This window comes from Porites lutea, chromosome 1, assembly GCF_958299795.1.
Source record: "Porites lutea chromosome 1, jaPorLute2.1, whole genome shotgun sequence".
NCBI classification, from domain to species: domain Eukaryota; kingdom Metazoa; phylum Cnidaria; class Anthozoa; order Scleractinia; family Poritidae; genus Porites; species Porites lutea.
In genome coordinates this window covers 27,745,622-27,763,426 of record NC_133201.1, presented here as the reverse complement: position 1 = coordinate 27,763,426, position 17,805 = coordinate 27,745,622, and the positions used below count along the sequence as shown (strand labels likewise).

Below are 17,805 nucleotides of genomic sequence, written 5' to 3'. Positions count from 1 at the left end.
TCCACGCCAAAGAAACTAAAGTGAGGCTTCTCGGGGGTAACTCTATCTGCAGGGAAATCTGCCATTTTCTGTACACCAACAGGAGATTGTCTTCTCTTACAGTCAAAACAGTTATTGATGGCATTCTACATTGTGACTCCTGCCTTGACTATCCATAGCTTCTCTCTAATCAATGATAGAACATGTTCCTTACCCGAGTGACCAGAGATCAAATGATAATGTCTTACAATCAGGTCTACGACATGATGCCTCTTCGGCAGTATAACGGGATGTTTACTTTCTTCCTGAATCGGCGCGCACGACAGGCGTCCTCCAAGACACAGGAGACCATTAACTATCACTGGATTAAGCTTGTAAATTGGACTTGATTTCTGAGTCTTCATTTGCTTTTCCACTGTTGGGTCGCACCTCTTTCTTCTCATTTTGGTCGAGCCTTAACTCTTCGACGAAGCTTTGTTTCTGTACATGCTTGAGTATTTCTACTTCTGCGGTCTTCATCTCTTCCACAGATATCGGTTCTGGTTTCCCATAAACAAGCTGCTTAACTACACCTTCCTTACGTCTGCGACAAGATTGCAGAAGCTTCAGGCAGTAACGCAAGATCTCTGTGATAAACTTCTTCAAACGAAACCAAGACGAAAAGTAACTGATAATTCGTCTTAACACGTCGTTTCCACCGTCTGCTTGGGTCGTGACAACAGCTGTCTTCGCTTCTCTCTTAACTTCCGGGTCATCTTCCGGAACGTCTCTCACAACATTCTGCTGTTCAGGCCAAGACGATTCTTCCTTCCACAGAAAGTCAGGGCTGCAAATCCACCGTTTGCTGCAACACAACTCTTCAGCCGACAAACCCCTTGACGCGTCATCTGCCGGGTTGGAACCAGTATCTACGTATTTCCAATGACTTGCGCGAGATCCCTCGTGGATGGCAGCAATTCTGTTTGCAACGAAAGTTTGAAACCTCTTATCTCGGTTGGCAATGTAGCTTAAGACACATATACTATCTGACCAAAGGAAGGACTCGTCAATAAACACATCTAACTCATGTTGCATCATTAGGTTCAATCTTGTGGCCACCACGGCGGCTGACAGTTATAATCGAGGAATGCTAACTGATTTCTTAGGCGTCTGCCTGGATTTTCCAATGAGAAATGAACAATGACATCTCCGCCGCTGTTCACAACACAAAGATATGTTACAGCTCCGTAACCACGCTGAGAAGCGTCTGAAAATGTGTGTAGTTGCCGTGACACAACCTCGCCAAAGTCCTTCGGTTGAAAGCATCAATCGACGCTGAACTGTTGCAGCTTAGGAAGCTCCTTCAACCACGCTCTCCAACACACATGATAAGCAGGCGGGATCAGATCATCCCAGTTCAATCCTTGTTCACACAGGTCGCGCAGGATATAGCTGGTTCTAGGCAGACTTCAGTCAGCGTTTGCTCTTCTTGCACAGCGTTTGCAGCACCATTTGTTATATGGTGCTGCATCGAATTCCTTTGTATTTATTAGTCTCTTTAAAGCGCGGGGAACTTTCCTTTTTGCATCTGGCTGCACACTGACTTCAACAGTTTGAACCCCCGTGTCTCTAGATCTTCTGGGTCCAGGTGCTGTGCTTGACTGCGATTTTGAAGCGAAAGACATCTGACTGTACGTCCCACTGTACGCCCAAGGCACGCTCTGCCGGCAAGTGGTCAAGGTCCAGGTTCTTGACGGAACCCGCTCTCTCAGATACCGGGTCTGATTCAATGACTCTGCGCGAGTTGAATAGCCATTTTGTAAGGCAAAAGCCTCCTTTTGCTAAAAGATCATGGAGCTGACCAGCGAGTCAAACGGCATCCTGCTCATTCCGAACGGATTTTAAGCAATCGTCAACATAAAAGTTCTTTCTCACTGTCTCAACTGTTTCTTCATCAAAATGATCTTGGTTGTCAGTGGCTGTTCTTCTCAACGCAAAGCTGGCACAGCTTGGGGAGGAGACACACCCAAAAACGTGAACCCGCATCTGAAATTCTTGCGGTGCCCTCTCAAAGTCTCCTCCTGGCCACCACAGGTAACGCAGAAAATTGCAGTCTTCAACAGGAAGTAGTGCTTGATAGAACATCTGTTCAACATCAGCCATGACTGCAGTTGACTCCTGTCTGAATCTAGACAGAACCCCAATCAGTGTATTAGTCAGGTCGGGTCCTTGCAAGATTCGCTCATTTAGAGAGGCACCTTGAAATCTCACAGCGCAGTCAAATACCACTCTAACTTTACTCTGCTTTGATTTGGAAACACTAACAATGAGACATGATGGTATCATTTATTGACATACTGTACCTGAAACAGAAAAGAATACTAACGAGCGTCATTTAAGTGGTGTTAATTCCTTTGTTTGTTCATTCGTTCATTGGTTTATTAATTCTGTTTATTCACTCATTCATTTTAATTATACCCTTTCACTGATATAAGCAACTGTTTGTAGTTTTAAGTAAACTTCACCAAAGCTTATTAAGCACACTGGGTCCTGCAAAGGGAATACTTATCATTGCAAGAGTTGGCAGGAGAAAGAAAAACACCCACCTGCATTTGCTCCTGTTCTGATGAAGGTGTAGACACTTGGTCCTTCTGAAAGGGCCTTTTATACCCCTTAGCAGAGGCAGTGGTTGCTTTAAGGTACAATACAGTATACCCACCAGGTGGTAGGGATAACACCATAAGCTGACGATTTCCCCTTTCACCTGTTCTCAGAATTTCGTACCCTCCTGCAGTTTCCAGAGTTGGAAAAACCTCAAATTTTCTCGTGCACATGCTGGCTGTTACCTCCTTTGAAAAAGAATATGCTTTTCTCTTCGAGCCTGGCCAGAACCATCCATACCTTCTCAAAAGTTGAAGGGGCAGTGGTTGCTTTTTTTTTCCAGACACACAAATGTTTTTGTCCGTGTATTCCGAATAGGTATAGTGACAAGCTGGTTTTAGCCAATGAAATGGGTAACTTCTTTGTTGAAAAGATTGACGCCATCCATGTCAAACTGGACAGACTAGCTGATTGTTTGCATGATTCTCATTTTGACTATGTGAAAACGTTACCAACTAGAACACTGGACAGCTTTATCCCTTTAACTGAAAGTGCAGTTAGTAAGTTGATTGGCTGCTTTCCGAAGAAGAGCTGTATGTTTGATCCGATGTCAACACCTATGGTGATCAGCTGTGCTGATGTGCTATTACCAGTCATTACTTAAATGATCAACCTGTCTCTTAATTCTGGAGAATTTGCGGATGATTGGAAATGTGGGCTTATTAATCCTATCTTGAAGAAACCTGGATTGGAATTACTGTACAAAAATTACAGACCAGTTAGTAACTTACAATACGTATCCAAGTTGACTGAAAAAGTCGTTTTTAATCAAGTTTACGATCACATGGTTTCAAATGCTATTTTTCCTGCGCTTCAATCTTCTTACAGGCAATTCCATAGCACTGAAACTGCACTTATCAAGGTGATGAACGATATTTTGTCAAAGATGAACTCTCAACATGTCACTATGTTAATTTTATTGGATCTCAGTGCTGCCTTTGACACTGTTGATCATCGAATACTTTTAGAGAGGCTATCTGACGAGGTTGGCATACAAGGGACTGCGCTGAATTGGTTTAGATCGTACTTGTCTGATAGAAGTCAACATGTTTCTGTACATGGAGTTCTTTCTCGTCCTTTTGACGTGAACTGCGGGGTACCCCAAGGCTCATGTTTAGGGCCTTTGCTATTCATACTTTATGCGTCCAAGCTGTTTAAGATCGTGGAACATTATCTTCCCGATGCTCACTGTTTGGCTGATGATATGCAGCTGTATCTGAGTTTTAAACCACTCGGCAACACTGCTCAAGCTGATGCTATACAAGCTATGGAAAAGTGCATTGACGCGGTGAGGAAATGGATGATTCAAGATCGATCGATGATCAATGATGATAAAACGGAGTTTTTGTTAGTCGGCACACGACAACAGCTTGATAAATTAGATTCGTCAGTCCAGTCGCATCAGTCCAAGCCCATCTGTTAGAAACCTTGGATCGTGGTTTGACAGCAACTTAAGCATGACTGATAATATAAACAAGGCTTGTAATGCGGCACTTTATCATTTACATAGATTGGAGTCAAATAACCATTGCAGTCTAGTTATTCCAGAAATGTGTATTCTGCGTTTTACATGCTTGTTATACACTTTTTTTAGACATTCCAAATCTTCAGATTCATTAGCTCTGGAGCATTCTGAAACAATTTTTGAAAGTTTTTTAACAATATTACACAATTATTGCAGAATTTTTTAAGGACAACAATCACCGCTTCGTTTTCAGACTTTGCATCATCTTGGAGACACTGGTTTACAGGAGGATACTGACCATGTGCCGCCAAAACTGTACCCCATACCCTGTTGGCGGTTTCTCCTTCCTCTCCCAAAGTATCTGTCCCACCTGGGAAACCTGATAAGTTCCTGAAAATTAACTAGGAGGCTTTTCGGTTACTTATCCGTCCTCACTATACGAAAATGCGAAGAAATCCCAATGGACATTATCTTTCTTTTGTAAAGGCTGAAAGTATGCAACTGCTTTTTTCAGGCTGTGTTTAAAATCACAAATTCTATTGTAGAAACAGAGGCCTTAAGAAGTGACTTACTGCCACTGATGATCCATAAATGATGACCTTGAGAACGAAATCCACAATTCTTTGCTTGAGTGAATGATGATGATGTTTATGGAGGATGCCAGCTTGACTGAAACCAGTGATTTACAGGGTCCTTTTTTACTAAAATCACTAATAGAAACAATTATGTTCAAGTTTAAGGTTCAAAAATTTACATGATAAAAGTTTAAAAATATAAAAGTTCTAAAAAATGAGATGTACGTGAACAAATATAAAACTAAAAGTCTAAAATGATACATTTACTAACATACAAGTAGGTAGTAAGTATTTACTTACTAACAGGTACTTTTAAAGTCACTTTGGAAGGGTGTCGTTTAAAACTGGATAAAGAGGCGGCTTCCCTAAGTCACAGGTCAAGGGAATTCCACTCATTTGCAGCAAAGTTGTTACTGGTCCATCTTAAGGGTAAGAGCTTTTCGTTTCGTTTCTTTTTGTTATTAACTCACATCTTCTGCAGTTGGTGTGTTCTAGTTAATCATATATGTAAAGAGAAAAAAAGCGATTTTTTCATTTTCATTTAAATCACATTTTTAATTATGAAAATATTAGTTTAATTCAGTACTGTTTAATATTGCGTCAATTTAATTGGGTGAAGGTATTTTAAGTGTAATACAACTTCGTCCTGGTTTTAAAAAGTCTTATTTTATTGAGTTTGATAGAAATTTTGTGAGTAAGTGCCTAATGCGGACTTGCAGATGCAACAAAGAAATTACAGAGAAGTGTTTTTCGCTAAATTTAGTGAAATATGCCTCACATTCACTTAAGATTAATGCATTTTTTTCCTCTGGTTTCACAATTCTGTACTTGGATTTTTTTAAGTTATTTCTTTGGTTTGTGTATTGTATTTTAAGCTGTAAAAATGTATTTAGTAAATCATGTCTGTGTAGAGTGTTGACAGTGGTTGACATAGTTTAAACAGATGATCAAAGACTATGGCCTTGTCTACACTTATCAAGATATTTTTTAATCTTCAACTTTTTTTTTCCAGGTATCTCTTCCATCCACATGCATGTCAGAGTAAAATATTAATTTTCTTATGGACTTGTCTCTCAGACAAGCACTATATTAAATTGAGCACTACAGAAAATACAATAACAGATAATGATACTCTTTGTGTGTAAGTTCAAAATTGTGCATAAGCAGCCTAGTCCCTAGGCGTTTTCGGCTCGGTCAATCCTGGACTCTACCGTGATGCGATTTAACGTAAACGATTTAATTTGTTCGATTTAGAGGGAAACTGTTCCATTTGGAAGGTATCTAATCAATTTGAAAAGTATCTGATCGAATTAACCCGTCTGCTACGAGAAAATGGCACTCAATTTAGAAAAGGTTTGTTGACTGAATTAGAGCTATGGCGCTCATTTTGGAATATGGACTCTCGATTTGACATGTTGAATTTTGACAGCATGAACGCGCCATAGCTACAAAGGGTAGATCTCGGATCTACTTTTGCTATAAGGAGATACAGACATGAATTGTTCCATCTATGTGTAGCCCTTGTTCTTTAACCATAGTTAAAAATATCTGCTGTATCTCGTGGCCAAAAGGTAATACAAGGGAGGCCTTTTTCACTGGTTGTTATTAGCCACATCTGTTATGTAAACAGACAGGGCCAATTATTTAAACGAAGTCTAACTTAACCTGTGTTTAAGGCTGAGCTACGGTTAAGACGTTGTCTTGATAAACAACTGTTAAACCATGTTTGAAATACGTTATTAAAACGTGACTGAGCTGTGTTTTGTTCTGTCAATGCTAAACAATTTCTCGCAAGGAAATACATTGTTTGTGGTGTTATTTGTATGCACATTTCATTCCCTGTTGGAAGTTGTGACTCAATATGGTCGCTAAATCCAGTCAAACCACCAATTTATCAAAGAATAAAAACGGTTAATGCCGGCAGTGGGAAGAGAATTTCCAGAAGCAAAAAAAGAAAGGAAACGACAAAACATTGCAAAAATCCGAGTCTCAAAATCCAGATTGTACCAAACGGAAACTGAAACTCCAATCCAAAGAACACGATTTGCAAAGAAAGGCTAGTGGAGAAAAAGCTCTCAGTTTGTATTGAAGTTATTCGCAGGAAAGAAGCAAATGTCACGAAAAAGGACGGAAAAGAAGGATAGTCAGCAGTGCAGTAATTCTTGAACGCCCCCCAACAATGAAGCTTTCACTTGGTATATGTCAAGTTCTCAAAAAATGACAGGGAATGTTATTTTCGCTTCACAATCGCCCTTGAAACCTTGTGAATGGCTCAGTGTATGCAGTAAATACAGAAACACCAATTACATCGGCAATGATCTCCTCGAAAGTTAGCCCTTAGCCGTTGAATAAACTCTCAAAGCAATAAAAACTCGCAGCAACGGTGTAAGCAGCAGTCTCCTTGTATAATGCTGAAAGATTTTTGTCCAAAATATTTTAGACGTCACTGACCGAGTCTTTTCTATAAGGCAGAAACGTAAAACTATCCCTAAGGTGCGGCATTTGTTGAACATGTACTTTGCGTCGATTGGGGTAGTCTTTTTTTGTGTTAAGTCTCTGTTGTTTAGGAGTGCGTCTATTTCAGGTCATTTAAAAATGGATGACCATGAAAAAACCATAAATCAAGGTGTAAACCTACCTGTGAGCAGGTTTAACTTTCTGTTGTTCCTTAGTCGGTGTTTAGACACGGTCTAAACAAGGTTAGGGAAGAACAGTGTTTAAATAATCGGCATTCGTGGTTGAAACATGGGCAAGACAATGACTTTCATAAACGCTGTCTAAACTTGGTTTAAATAACCAGCCCACAATGTTCTGAAAAAAGTCGCCGAGGTGTTTGCTAAGAAGTACCCAAGGAGGTTTGAGTTTGGCGCACCACTGAAAGATCATGATGATTAGCAGCAAAACTAGCGAATAATACGGATTTACAACTTTTTTTCTCATTTTTTCTTTCTATTTAGTGACGTCGACTTCTTCCATTCTCAAAAATTGTAAAAGTAAGTAGTCTTTGTTAAGAAAACTGAAAAAAGCTAAAGAAATCAGATGGAAGTTCAAAAACAAAAAATTGAGAAATATCCATGTTCTTAATGTAGTCTCTGACAATCCAATATTACCCCTGGAGAGTTGCACCTCCGGCCTCGTTTGGTCCGTCTCCTTGTTGAATCGCACCCCCCCCTAAAAAATACTGGCTACGTGACTGCAAAGTTAAGATTCTCGTCAATATAGACTCCTAGTAATTTGATTTGCTCAAGATCTGTTACATGAAACTTTTCTTTTATTGTAAGAGGCAAATGCACATGACATACGCGTGGTCTCAAATTACCATTACATTCTGGTTATCTGAAAATGGCTATTCTGTGTTTTACATGCTTGTTGTGCACTTTTTTCAGACATTCGAAATCTTCAGATTCATCAGCTCTTGAGCATTCTGATACAATTTTTGAAAGATTTTAAAAATAATACACAATTATTGCGGAATTTTTTAAGGACAACAATCACCGCTTCGTTTTCAGACTTTGCATCATCTTAAAGACACTGGTTTAGAGGAGGATACTGACCATCTGCCGCCAAAACTATACCTCATACGCTGTTGGCGCTTTCTCCTTCCTCTCCCAAAGTATCTGTCCCACCTGGGAAACCTGATAAGTTCCTGAAAATTAACAAGGAGGTTTTTCGGTTACTTATACCTCCTCACTATACCAAAATACTAAGAAATCCAAATGGACATTATCTTTCGTTTGTAAAGGCTGAAAGTATGCAACTGCTTTTTTGAGGCTCTGTTTAAAATCACAAATTCTGTTATTTTGTATGTTATTTAGTATGAATTAAATCAATGATGTAGGTAGGTGCCATGCTATAGAGGGCTTTGAAAGTAAGTAATAAAATTTTAAAATTAATTCTATATCTTGCTGGTAACCAATGTAAATTTATCAAAACGGGCGTAATATGGTCATACACTGTAAAATGGAAAGAGCCGAATCGGCCCCAAAAGCCAAATCGGCCCCAATTTCTTGAGGGCCGATTTGGCCCCTGTTGGGCCGTTTTGGATAACAAGAGCCAAAACAGTTTCAGATGGTACCGATTCGGCCCATCTTATTTCTGAAATGGCCACACTAAACACCATTTTGGCCCTTCCCCTTAATTCGGCCCCTCTAAGGTCCAAATGAGGAAATGCCGATTTGGGCCCAAGAGGGGCCATTACACTCTATTATTAATTGAAATTACAAATAAATTTTTATGATTTTTTTTTCTAATTCGTAACCGATTAAGGAAGAAACGGAGACACGTTGGGTCTAAAATAATTTTTTTATTTGTAGGAAGATGATACTCTTTTGTGCAAATTATACATATATAATATATACATGCAATTTATCAACTTCCAATCAAGACATGGTAAATGTATGTAAAACTATTTGTCTTTGTCAATGTAATATTGGGATACAGTATAGCTTTCTTGATGACAAATGTATTATTTATGATCATGATTAAATCTTCCTGTGTTATTCCAAACAATATCCTTATACCCAGGGAGGGGGCTAGGGTTTAGAATGCTAGGAGTCTAAAATGAAGAAGAGCTATGTCTTCCCTGTGAAAAGCAATCTGTTGTCTCTGTTTAGTGGTTTCTTGTGCTCCTTCTTTGTTTTTGTGTTGATCAACTTCAAGTCATCATTCTCATTCCAGCAGAGTTTCAGTAGTAAAATACATGTTAGAGCACCATTGTCAGCCAAATCAATATCTGAACCTACTGACCAATACATGCGTAATCTGCATGTACACTCAACCAATTTAAAAATAAACAAATATAGTGTAGCTCCGCAAGGACTTTGTATCTATATCTGCTCATTGTACACATCAACATCAACTTTTGGGCAAATGTATTTTGAGCCATTGTCACCAATAACAGTGCAAACATGCAATGGTCTGAAGGTTGTCAGCTCTGCTTGGCTTAAAACTGTGATGCGTGCTCCATTCTGTACTCTCACCCGGTACGCATGCATGTGACTTTCATAGTGTAATGTTTGAATTTCCTTCAAAACAAAGAAGACATGTGTGCTAGTTTTCGCAGGGACTGTCACAATTTTTTCGATGCATGCGAACCATGGTAAGAGCCCATCGCCTCCTGTGTGCACAGCTACTCCTTTCTTGTACTTGGTACCATGAATGATGCACCAGTTTGCCCTAAAAAGAACAAAATAGTATCAAGTACAATGTACATGTACAATCACAACATTGTATGGTATCAAAGAACAATAATAAGTTCTCAGAGTACCATGTCACAAACAAACAAAATAGCACTCATGTAAATTAATTGCACTTATCTGGGAAGTACTAACATTGAAAACACTTGGAAGCTGTCTACGTGTAAGATGTTTGTGTCATGTATAATTATGGAAATATCAATTATTATATGATTATTATTATTAGCGGAGCTCCATAGCTAAGGAAATGTGGTAATCTACCCATCCGAGAAAATTTGGTAATCACGTGACCGTACGCCCGACCGTCCGTCCGCACCACAGGCAAACCAATGTTTTCTCTCACACTTTCTAGCTAGTTTGGGAGCCCAGTAGAAAACTAATTGCACATCAATGTTGTGATCAATTGACAGCTGTCAAAACAGGATATCCGCTGACCAGTGTCACCTGACCGTACCGCGGGCTCAAGTGTCGACCCATCGAGGTCGAGTACCTTTTTTGAAGTTATCCGCTGACAAATTACCAGTTTCAAATGATCGCAGGCTCAAGTCTATTTTTTCCAATGATTCATATGAAATATGTTGTGTTTATGTCACTATGGCCCCGCACTGTCAAGATTTTGATTTCAAACTGACCTCGGACGCGAAAATTCAGCCACTTTTTTAAAAATAAAGGCGGGGAAGATCTTTTCTTACCATGGTCACGCCTTGGTCACGTCCAATTTTTGTACTCTGATTGGCCAAAATTTGAGAGGTGAGTTCATGCGGAAAATTTATGCAGCATCTTGAAAGTTGTTTACTTTGACAGATAAAGCTGACAGAGTTTTGTGTCAACTTGTGATGTTTTTAACTGTCTATTTCCACTGGATGTACAAAATGAAATACAGCTGCTATCAAGAGTCTTCTGTTATCCATGGCTGGTTTGTTTATTGGGTTTTTGGTTGAGAAATGCGTCGCTTGTCAAAATTGGGTAATCCGATTTCGGATGGCATTGTTTTCGTCTTTCACCTTGCTCAATGCGTAAGAGGGTTTAAAAGTCTCAAGCAACTATGGCCTTCCTTGATATCTTTCAGGAACTGAATCTCGAATGGTAAGCCTGAGTAATTATTGTATTTGATGTTTGTTTTTGTTATATCTAATTTCATGAAGTCGAGCACAGTTTATGCGGCAAGTTTTTGCACGTTTGTTAAGATTTGAGTCAATGATCTGATCTAGTATCAGGTTTGATATAAGCTTACAGAACTTTAAAAGGCCTTCAGATTTTTTTTTTCACGACAAATAGAAAAAAAAACGTTACGAAGAATATTTAGTTATAAATTTGGCTGTAGAAAGAAAACTTTGAGTGATTTTCTTGCTTCGAGGAGTTCATCTTTGAAAAACAAAACAAACACCGGGAGGCCGGCTGAAAGTAAAACAAAATAAACTTAAGCTTAAGTTTTAAGCATAAAGACTCAGGATTTTTAGAAACACTTTAATACTTGTCTTGGTGAATGAAAATTGTTGTCTCTGTAAATGTTTTACCGAATTATATTTCTTTTATTGATTGTTAGTAGTCTCTCTTGCAATTTTAATCGCTTGTCCGTGGTGTTTGTTTTCATCGTTCATGAACATCGCTTGCAGGAGTACTTAGAAATGTCGCGCGTATCAAACGCTTTATAAGATTACACATCGTTATGACTGGAACCATTAAATAACAAAAAGTAATGATAATAAATTTGTTATTATGTTGAAGCGTATCTCCATTAAAGTTCATTCAAACACTCGACCACACTGACAGCTCGCACTAAAAATGAGAACCGGCTGGCCGTATGGGTGATTTTGGAAATTTTTTGAACGGTTTCGCTAAAAGCCCACGATTGATCGTCCTGGACATTGAAAAATTGTGAAATGCCGTATTCTGTCCGAGGTCTGTATGATAAAAAGTACTGTTTCACCTCAGATGTGATGTATAAAAAGTATAAAAGGTTGGTTTACACACCCTCAGATTTGTTGGCAAGGATTTGTAAAGTAAACCTGTCGAACGCAAAAAAATGCGGCCTGATTTGTTTTCCAAGAATTTGTTTTCGAGGCCTATTCCACTTTGATCAAGAGCCATTATGGCTCTTGAATGTGATAGAAGATGTTTGCTATTTTTTGGGTGTACATATATTTAAGCTATCAACTCGATGTAAGATGTTTCACTCTAAAATAACTTATCCTTTCCCTCAAAAGTCACATGAATGTGCCCTTAAGTTAACTGATTTGTGGATTACAAGTTTATTGTTTGATTTAAAATATAAATTTATTAATGGGAGCTTCGCTTTTAGCCCTGGCTAAATCTATATATTATTATTATAAACCATGTTCAAATCTACAATCAATCCAGTGGTGCAAGTTGTATTAAAAGGATTATTTATTGCTTACTCATAAATTAGGTCATCATCTTCCAGCATGTCTAGCTTCTCAAGAAGCATGTTGAAGTAGTTGGCCCTGATAGCTTCTTTTGGGGTTCCTAAGAAAATAATACATGCATTTCTCGATGAAAACCAAAATCATTTACCCCTCATGAAAACCAAATAATAATAATAATAATGATAATAATAATTGCTCTAATAATTAATAAAAATAATAATTAATTAATAATAATCATTGCTCTGTAGAAAACCACCAGACCACCAAGAAGTCTTTTTTAACTATAGTTATACTAAATTTGTATTTAATTTTCAATTTGAGAAGAGTTTAATAAAGTATGTTTTTTTATAATAATAATAACTTATCTTACTTAACAATAATAATAATAATTAAAATAACTTATCGGTGACACTACTAGCAGCAAAATTGTCGATCATTAAGACTCCTAAAAGGCATGTACATATTATGCCATTATAAAAGTCTGTAAAGGTTGATGTTGTTATTGCAGCAGCACCCATAAAGTGTGCTTTAAAGGTACATTGTAAATGAGTCTAGTACCTGGGCCTAACTCCAAAGGTTTTTCGATTGATGGATGGCCATGCTTGCTGCCTGAGATTTCATAGCACTGCCTTAACTGGCTGCGAAAAGCCAATGTCCAAGGGATATTTGTAAAATTGCCAAGAGATGTGGCAAGCCGCTTGAGTCTTTCATGCTTAGCCTCAAATCTCATTGTCCAGGACCGCACCATTGGACCAAGCCTTAAACAAATAAGTATCATAATACATTGTATCTACAGCAATTGAAATTCCTGATGGTAAATATTATTGCACTTTTTCAATGAGAGCTACATACATAAACGTGAATGTCATTGTAGTTTAATAAAATTATGGTAACTTTTTTCAGCACTCTCCAATGCAAATTGTTTGTTCTTAATACTTTTAATGTGTCTGATCTAAAAAAATCATTCTGTTTAAAAAAACAGTGTCTTTCAGAATACGATAATATATAACCCATACTAGGACTGCAGATACTGACAATCCATTAATACTTCCCTGTACTTTATTTCCAGCAATCATTATCCATAAAAAAACAAAACAAAACAAAAAACAATTCAACGAAAATGTACAGAAAGTTACCTGACCATTGTCCTCGGGTAATGAAGAATGTAATGCATCTTGGGGATGACTGAACAATTAGGGTACAACTGGACAAATCTGCTGTGGTGGTCTGTAATTAAATCCCTTAGGTAAGCTGCTTTGGCAGTGGTTGTCACCTCAGCAAAAATAATATCCACTATTTCCAACAGAATTAGCAAGAGACTCCAATTCTCATCTCCGGCAGGTATGTAGCTTCCAATCATCAATGGCAAGAATCTGCCCAGGCACCACATCTGCGATTCTTAGATAAAAAAAAATCATAATACTCATCAAAACTAAGGGAAGATGTTGTGTAGCAATAGACCTTTCTAGCTTGTAGCTTGTAGGTTTTGTTTTCCCATTGTAAACCATGTGATGTTACCCCAGACAATTGTTTCTTTCGAATATCGTCCTATGCACGTGCATCCACCTTGCATATGCATGCATGACTAATTAAAAGACAAAATGAAGGTAAATTCCCTTGAGAACATCATGTGGCCCGAATTGTAAAAACAAAACATACAAGCTAAAAAGGTCTATTGGCATCCAGGAAATATTTTTTCGAATAACTTTTCTCACCCACTGATTGCTCCAGAGCTATGGTCTGTAATCTTACTATATTCCATAACAGAGATTAAAGCTAACCAACGTTGTAAAAAAAAAAAAAAGAAAAAAGTTTTGATTGTTGTGTTCACTGTACTGATATCTTCTTAGTCACCAGGGGAATGAAATCAAAGTTTTGGCTATAATAAAAAAATGGATAATGTAAATGTACAGATGTATTTAAAAAATACCACAAAATAATGTTAACACATTATTTACCTCTTTGTTTAAGGGAATTTGTGTTAGAATTCAAGGTGGTACTTGATATAACACATCAGGAAAGCCATAATCAAAATTTTGAATACACTGATTCAAGTTATCCAGAGTTAAAAACTGCTGTTCATTTATGGTATATTTTAGTAGTTCTTTGACTTCATATTGAAGAAGCCCTTCCAGGACATCATGCATGGCATCGCCGGGGAGCCCCTCAATAACATGAAAGTAGCGTGACTGGTTTAGGATTGATCTAACATTTATTCCAAAATGTGAAGAAATGTCGACATCTGAAGTTTCAATGGCTATGCACTGCTGGTCATACATTGCTCTTGTCCGCAGCTGGAAATCATCTTCACTAAACTAAAGGAAATAAAAAGAAAGAAACTGTGGTTTTTCAGCACCTTATTTTGGTAAATTACCCACATTTTGAGCAATAATTATTATTAGTTACTTCATTAATAGTCCTTCAATCAGCTCCAATATCTATGATTGTATTATGTTTTTCATATGTAGACTGCAGGCAATTCAAGCACAAAAAATTAATTTTAATGATCATAAACTCAATAAAACTCTTTAATTATAGAATTTATGTTCCCTAGAGGCCAGGGATCCAGAAGCAATTTCATTATAAGAGACAAAAGAAAGACAGAACCAAAAGAACCTCCTTGCACCCTCTAACTAAACTAAAAGCTCCTTGAAACCGTAGTGGAAGAATACCAGTATTCTGCAGTCACAATAATTTAAATTACTCAGTGTTGTATCATGATCAACTCGTAAAAAATAATATCAAATGGTACAAGTCTAAAAATTTATTTTAGGCCACCTTAGTAGCAACATCATTTGCATTTCCCATGCACACCCTGCACTTCAAAGCAGAGGCGCTTCCAATTTTGAAGCCCCCAACCTCCTGGGATCCCAGGTTGTCTCCAGAAACAAAACTGATGGTACCAGTAAAAGCCTTCCTTTGACCATTGATGATAAATTGGTGCCCTCCGTCCTATAAACAGAAAAAGAGATATGAGTACACAATTATTCAGAGATCATGGCTGTCTTCATGATCACTTTAGGCTAGATCTGCTACTTTCTGCAGAAAGCATAAGTGCAAATTAGTGAAAAGGTATGGTAGTACACAACTGAACTTCTTATCCAAAATACTTGTACATAAAAAGTGATGATAATTATTGTAATCGATACGTTCGCCACAAATATTTACTGCAGTGCAGTCAATTACATGTACATGTAGTTATCACCTGTTCTAGCTGATTAAGCTGTGTCATGAATGATTGAAGAATTTCATTGCATCCGTACTTCTTGATTACAGGCTTTTTTGCTATCGCCAGAAGCTGCATTGCCTTCAACTGAGAGCGGTGCATTGGGTCAATATTTCCAAGTGTATGGTAAAAGACGCCTATGTACCGGGTAAAAATGAAAATAAAAGATACTGTTGAGTTTAAACATAAGGGGAAAATATCAAGAATGCCATTTACAGTTTCATGATAAATGTTTTGGCTTTTGAAATTTGGAGGTTACATAACTAAAAACAATAACATTATAAAATACAAAAATAATATCTTATTACCAACTTTATGTTTAGTGGTTTTACTGCCCAAAGGATTCACAACCTCAACATCATCATAATACAATTGTATCTGTAAGGCACATAGGTCCCGTGAGAAAAGGCGGTGCTGCCGGAAAACCTCTCCATCGCAGTAATCAGCAATCATTCCATCATGTCGCTGGTGTGAATTTTCGACCTGTTTTAAAGTAACTTACATAAATTACTGTCTGTCCCACGTCCAAATCTGGTAACAACAAAGTGATGATATGTAACTCAAACAAAATTCAGACTAGTAAAAAAAACTAAAATATGCAATTCAAATGAGAAACATCTAATAATTAGATGTTTTCAATTAAGACCCACCCAAATTTACCAGATGAATTGACTAAGATACCACACTTTACAAGAGCAAAATTTAAATTTCACAACTCTAGTTTCCACAAATCAAATCCCAAGAAAATAGAATAAAACAATATTTCAGGACCTAATGAAAATTGCTCATAGTTTACATGGTATATCATGTACATATACAAGTACATGTATATCAATTTCCAAATAGCATCAGTTGGTAGATAGAAATCCAAGAAGGCTTTAAGTGAACAAGATAAGGAGAGCCGGACAAGGCAAAAGCCATGGATGAGTTTGGAGCAAATATTTGTCTTCTCCTGTTAATCAATACTGGTGCATCTGTAAATTAACACAGCAATGAATGTAATATTACGTACACCTGTTTCAGAATTGATGGATTGTTCAACCACTGCTCTAAACTTTCAAGTAATGGTATCTCAATGACTTCATCATGAAGTTGAACCCGTCTCCTTTTTGAGCCCTTTTGTCGATAACCGTGGTAATTGCCAAGGACACGTTTGACAGGTTCCTTTAAAAGAAGGATAACATACTGTGTACATAAGTACAGTGGAACCCCCTCACCAACCATCATGTAAAAGCATCTAGTTATTATGACCATATTCTTTCAAACCAAATGTTAAAAAAGCTCAGTCATTTTGTTATCTGTAAACATTGTTAAGATGACCAACTTCATAATAGCAACCTGGTTTCCCTGGCTCTATGGTCATTGCATTTAACAGGGTTCCGCTGTATTGTAATTAAAGCCTGGTTTTATACCTATGACATGATAAGCATAAAATGACATATTAATGCCATTAAAGCGTGCAAAAAAAGTCGTGTCCGACAGCCCGGGGCTAGTGGATTTTGCGATCGGGCTAGTGAATTCTGTGCTTAACTTGCCCAACGGGCAAGTGATGTTTTATGAGGAATTTGAAAAACAGAAGAACAAAAAGTTTTTGGGGCTAGTTGAAATGACGTCTGGGCTAGTAAATGCTAGCTTCAGCTTGCCCGAATGGCAAGCTGTAAAAGTGATTTTCTTTGCACCCTGCATTATCTTTTTATGTACTATGTTCTGCAATCTGCCTGTGTTTATAAAGGTGTTTTTTTTTCATACTTACAACGAGACCAAACATTTCTTTATATGCCTGTCTGAATTTTGCTCAAATAGAGTTTGCCAAGTGATGTTTTGCAATACGCCATCGTCTTCATGTACTATGTTCTGAAGCTGATTAGCAATGTTGACACATACAGATTTGACAGCAGTAGAGACAAGAGTATTGGTACTCTGTACAATGTCATCCACTGCTGTTTCTGAGAGATTGTGCATTTCCTTAATTCGTAAGAGATATGCTGCACTAGTGCTCCTGAGCTGATCACCTGGTGCATCAACTTCACCTTCATCTGATAGTGGTTCTCCAACCATTACATCACCAGCTTCTTCTTCTTCAGACTCCATATGAATATTTTGTACTAAATCCTGTGGCTGCTGAATGTCACGTGCAACTTGTAAAATTGCTTTGTGTCTTCTGTTAATTTGGCTTCTGTAGCCATAAAACGTCTTATAAGTTTGTCCACATCCATCAATTCGACATATAACAAAAAAGTTCGGATCTTCCCTGTGCACTCTCTTGTAGTGACTGATGAGTTGTGAAAAATTCTCAATGACAGCATTGCACACGTTACAGGAAAATCCCATGACTGCG

General features: G+C 37.7%; 2 protein-coding genes and 1 pseudogene across 2 annotated transcripts; all 3 read right to left on the bottom strand.

The window, feature by feature from the left end:
* Window positions 1-345: 345 nt before the first annotated feature.
* LOC140927196 (uncharacterized) lies at window positions 346-1,053 on the bottom strand. The gene has a single exon (XM_073376843.1). It carries the CDS (start codon window positions 1,051-1,053, stop codon window positions 346-348), a length of 708 nt encoding a protein of 235 aa, XP_073232944.1.
* Window positions 1,054-1,827: 774 nt separating this feature from the next.
* LOC140927186 (uncharacterized) lies at window positions 1,828-2,304 on the bottom strand. The gene has a single exon (XM_073376835.1). The coding sequence runs from the start codon at window positions 2,302-2,304 to the stop codon at window positions 1,828-1,830; it is 477 nt and encodes a 158-aa protein (XP_073232936.1).
* Window positions 2,305-8,950: 6,646 nt separating this feature from the next.
* Window positions 8,951-17,247, bottom strand: LOC140947616 (uncharacterized; annotated as a pseudogene).
* Between the last annotated feature and the right edge of the window lie 558 nt (window positions 17,248-17,805).

Coding starts and splice junctions, on each gene's coding strand:
- LOC140927186 (XM_073376835.1), bottom strand. CDS start 2,304: ATGATACCATCATGTCTCATTGTTAGTGTTTCCAAATCAAAGCAGAGT.
- LOC140927196 (XM_073376843.1), bottom strand. CDS start 1,053: ATGCAACATGAGTTAGATGTGTTTATTGACGAGTCCTTCCTTTGGTCA.